This window comes from Dasypus novemcinctus, chromosome 30 (genome assembly GCF_030445035.2).
Source record: "Dasypus novemcinctus isolate mDasNov1 chromosome 30, mDasNov1.1.hap2, whole genome shotgun sequence".
Taxonomy (NCBI): domain Eukaryota; kingdom Metazoa; phylum Chordata; class Mammalia; order Cingulata; family Dasypodidae; genus Dasypus; species Dasypus novemcinctus.
In genome coordinates, this window is record NC_080702.1 from 35355367 (window position 1) to 35359052 (window position 3686).

Below are 3686 nucleotides of genomic sequence, written 5' to 3' on the forward strand. Positions count from 1 at the left end.
TCAATATATATTTCACAAATGAATGAATTTCTCATGAAATCTGTAGTGTGTGTGAATCCTTGGTAAAGAGACCAGTTTGGGGGAAGGAATTCCTGATCAGAAGAGACACTAGAAATACACTAAAGGGATAAGATCCATACAAATAATATAGATATTATATTTTTCATTGAAATAGATGATGTAATATTTCTGTTTGGATAGTACTATCTGTTCTATAAAAACTACCCAAGTTCTTTTCTATTTCTTCTTAGTTTCATCAACCACATGGGAACTGGAAATGAAACACAAATTTCAGAATTTCTTCTCCTGGGATTTTCAGAGGATCCAGAAGTGCAGCCCCTCCTCTTTTGGCTGTTCCTGTCCATGTACTTGGTCACCATCTTTGGGAACCTGCTCATAATACTGGTCATCATCACTGATTCTCACCTCCACACACCCATGTATTTCTTCCTCTCCAACCTGTCCCTTTGTGACATCGGTTTATCCTCCACCACTGTCCCAAAGATGCTGTTGAACATCCAGGCACAGAGCAGAGCCATAACCTACACAGGCTGCATCACCCAGATGTATTTTTTCATGATCTTTGTGGGCTTGGATGACTTCCTTTTGGCCGTGATGGCCTATGACCGCTTTGTGGCCATCTGTCACCCCCTTCACTACAGAGTCATCATGAACCCCCACATCTGTGTCCTGATGGTTTTTGGGTCCTGGGTCATGACTTTTATTCAATCCTGTTTACAGGGGTTAATGGTGTTACGGCTGTATTTTTGCACACATGTAGAAATCCCCCACTTTTTCTGTGAACTTCGTCAGATGATCCAACTTGCCTGTTCTGACACTTTTTTCAACTACTTAGCAATGTATTTAATAGCTGGAGTGATGGGAGGTGGTCCCCTTGGTTGGATCCTTTTCTCTTACTCTAAGATTGTTTCCTCCATACTTGCCATCTCATCAGCTCAGGGGAAGTATAAAGCATTTTCCACCTGTGCATCTCACCTCTCAGTGGTCTTCCTATTTTATTGTACCAGCATAGGGGTGTACCTAAGTTCTGCTGCTTCACACAACACACATTCAGGGGCATCAGCCTCAGTGATGTACACTGTGATCACTCCCATGCTGAACCCTTTCATCTAGAGTCTGAGGAATAAAGACATAAAGGGAGCTCTGAAAAAATGCTTTGGAGGAAAGTCTGCAAAGTGTCATTTGTTCTGTGGTGGCTGAAAAGCTGTTTTAGCAACTTTCAAACCTGTAGAACTAGATGTCTGCTTTCTTTAGATAGATCATAGATGTAAACCTGCCAAGAGTCCAGATGACCTCAAATATGATGAAGTAAAGATTTCAATCAAACAGTGTATTATGAGATCAACTTTAAATTTTTGATGACGAGAAATTTCTCCTTGACATTGCTAGCTTCATGTCCATGTTGAAGTTAGTTACTGGTGTAGAGGAATGTGTTGCAATTTCTATATTATTTTATTATATCACCTTTCTGTTTTGCTTAAATACTTCCAGGGCAACTGATGAATATAACTCTTTGCTCCCTCTGAAAACAATATCTGCCCTTGTTCAAAATTATATCATTAATTTTAAAGAGCAGGCATTTGTCAATCTAGTGATTTCCTTTAATATTGTTATTTTTACCTCTTTTTTGTTCAGTGCTTTCTTATATATATTTGTTCGTATATGAATATAAAGAAGAGTTTAAAAATCTGCCTAATAATCCCTCTTGGATTGGAGGGTTCTCATTCAAAGCCATAATTTTTTACTCCACAAACACCCATGTCCTTGCACATACTGCTGGTTACCAGATGGCTAACATTAATGTAGTTTCCTTTTAGTATAGTTATCTGCAATTAACTTGAATTCCAAGGTTATCATGAATGCTGTATTTATTTATTTTTTCTCTTTATTTTTTAAATGTTACATTAAAAATTATAAGAGGCCCCCATATACCCCCCATCCCCATCACCCCACTCTTCCCACATCAATAACCTCTTCATTATTGTGGGACATTCATTTCATTTATTGAATACATTTTGGAGCACTGCTGCTCCACATGGATCATGGTTTACACTGTAGTATGCAATTCCAAAAAAAAAAATCAGCACGGCATTCTTTAAGGAACTAGAAAAACTAACCAGGAAATTTAGTTGGAAAGGGGAGATGCCCTGAATAACCAAAGACATATTTATAAAGAAAAATGAATTTGAAGGAATCACACTACCTGACTTCAAAACATACTACAAAGCTACAGTAGTGAAAGCACCATGGTATTGGCACAAGGATAGACTTTCTGTCCAATGGAACCAAACTGAGAGTTCTGATATAGACCCTCATATACACAGTCAACTGATAGTCAACAATGCCACCAAACTCACTCAACTGGGAGAGAATGGCCTCTTCAACAAATGGTGCCTGAAGAAATGGATATCCATGTGTAAAAGAATGAAAGACGATTATCTTATTTTTAAGTTTTTTTTAATTGATTTTGTAAAAATATTACATTAAAAAAATATATATGAGGACCCCTTCAACCCTACCACCCCCACCCCACCACTCCCCCCCCCCCCAGCAACCCTCATTCCCATCATCATGACACATCCATTGCATTTGGTAAGTACATCTCTGGGCACCTCTGCACCTCATGGTCAATGGTCCACATCATGGCCCATACTCTCCCCATTCAACTCACACCTTATACAAAAATAAACTCAAGATGGATCTAAGACCTAAATATAAGAGCCAAGACCATAAAGACCTTGAGAAGCAATATAGGGAAGCATCTGTAATAGGATCCTATTACAGGAACTGTTAATAGGAAATGGCTTATAGAAATTCACACCAAAAGCACGAGCAGCTAATGAACACATAGATAAATTGGCCTTCCTCAAAATTAAAGCTATTTACACCTCAAAGGAGTGTGTCATGAAAGTGAAAAGAGAACCTACACAATGGGAGAATATATTTGGTAACCATATACCTGATAGGAGATTTATATCCTGCATATATAAAGAATTCCTCTCTCCCCACACCAATGCCACATTTTCTTCGATTACTAATCACAATAGTTCATGAATAGAATATCAGTAAGTCCACTCTAATCCATACTCTATTCCTTCATCCTGTGGACTTTGGAATGGTTGTGTCCACTCCACATCTACATCAAGAGGGGGCTTAGGTTCCACATGGATGCTGGATGCAATTCTCCTGCTTTCAGTTGTAGGCACTCTTGGCTCCCTGGTGTGGTTGTTGACCTTCTTCACCTCCATGTTAGCTGAGTGGGGTAAGTCCAATAAACGAGAGTATAGGAGTTGCAATCGGTTGAGGCTCAGGGCCTGGCTATCAAATGGTCAGTCCAGAGACTCAGTATACATTAAATCCCAACACTAACTACAGCTCCTGTAAAAGTAAAAGAAGAGACTTGTGGACAAAGATCACATCTAAGTCCAGCTCCATCACACAGAAACAAAAACACCAAAGTAGGGCCAACTGAAATGGCACTGAATTCTGTCTGCCATGACCATAGGACTTGTGTGTCTCTGCAGCCCTCAGGAGAACCAACACATGGGGTTATAACCACTTTATCTGTCTCTGGGACTCTGTTCAGGTGTGCATAAGGGCAACCCCTCTGATAACCTCCCAGCTCTTTTTGGGGGTATGGAGTGGGAGGAGGAGATGAGATATGG

At 39.7% G+C, this 3686-nt stretch overlaps 1 protein-coding gene across 1 annotated transcript; it reads left to right on the forward strand.

The window, feature by feature from the left end:
- The first annotated feature begins 264 nt into the window (after nt 1-264).
- LOC101424958 (olfactory receptor 7A10-like) lies at nt 265-1134 on the forward strand. The gene has a single exon (XM_004465229.1). The coding sequence runs from the start codon at nt 265-267 to the stop codon at nt 1132-1134; it is 870 nt and encodes a 289-aa protein (XP_004465286.1).
- Nucleotides 1135-3686: the final 2552 nt, after the last annotated feature.